The sequence below is a fragment of the Corvus brachyrhynchos genome, unplaced genomic scaffold (genome assembly GCF_000691975.1).
Source record: "Corvus brachyrhynchos isolate BGI_N302 unplaced genomic scaffold, ASM69197v1 scaffold48, whole genome shotgun sequence".
In the NCBI taxonomy this organism is placed as follows: domain Eukaryota; kingdom Metazoa; phylum Chordata; class Aves; order Passeriformes; family Corvidae; genus Corvus; species Corvus brachyrhynchos.
This window is the reverse complement of record NW_008240027.1, coordinates 909,981-910,697: the sequence shown is the minus strand read 5'-3', so window position 1 is coordinate 910,697 and position 717 is coordinate 909,981. Positions and strand designations below refer to the sequence as shown.

Below are 717 nucleotides of genomic sequence, written 5' to 3'. Positions count from 1 at the left end.
CCGCCGCCGGCGCCGCCGCCGCCCTCCCGCCGCAGCACCACACTGAGACAACGAGATAATATACTTAGCTATTATTATTATTATTATTTATTATTATTGCTGCTGCTATTATTATTATTATTGATAATAATTTCTCGCTGCACAAACGTCTAGCAGTGTGCTTTGTGGATCTTCCAAAAAAAAAAAAGAAAAAAATAATAATAAAATAATTCCCTGAAACCTTAGCAAAACCGTTAGAAGAGTTGAAGCCTTTCAAGACACCCAATATTTGCCATTAAGAATGGTTATGGTAGGTATTAGTAGATTTAAAATCTGATCGTAGCGGGTTTATTAGAGGTAGATATAGAAGCTAACATACAGATTTTTCCCCGAATCTGCATCATTCTCAGTCTGTGTTTTCCCATGAATTTAGTTTTCTGCTACTGATCTGTTTGTACATGATCTCTTCCTTTCCCCCCTCCCTTTCTCTTTCCCCCCTCTCTCTCGCTCTCTCTCTCTTTCATATTTAATGTCTGCGTATCCTTTAATAAAGGATGTACTTTGTCATTTTAAGGTAATTGCGATTTCTCTCAGAATAAAGAGAAAAGCTCATTTCTAATGCAAGGCTGGTATGTGGCTAACTGAAATGTAAAAGGAAGAAGAGGCTTTTTTTTTTTTTTAAGGGTGGGGGAGAGTTAATTTCCACATTGACATTTTGGAGATACAAATGCAGAGCGA

At 37.5% G+C, this 717-nt stretch overlaps 1 protein-coding gene across 7 annotated transcripts in view; it reads left to right on the top strand.

Annotated features, from left to right (window-relative positions):
* Positions 1-717, top strand: part of ELAVL4 (ELAV like neuron-specific RNA binding protein 4) — a 100,801-nt gene that overhangs the window by 38,534 nt on the left and 61,550 nt on the right. The window contains exon 1 of one of the 7 annotated variants that reach the window (XM_017743575.1): positions 18-289. The exons of 5 other annotated variants lie outside the window; for them this stretch is intronic. In XM_017743575.1, coding sequence (XP_017599064.1) covers positions 281-289 — 9 coding nt within the window. In that variant the 5' untranslated portion in view covers positions 18-280. Of the gene's footprint in view, positions 1-17; positions 290-717 lie in introns of those variants that run through there. One more of the 7 variants, XM_017743570.1, reaches the window with a different exon arrangement.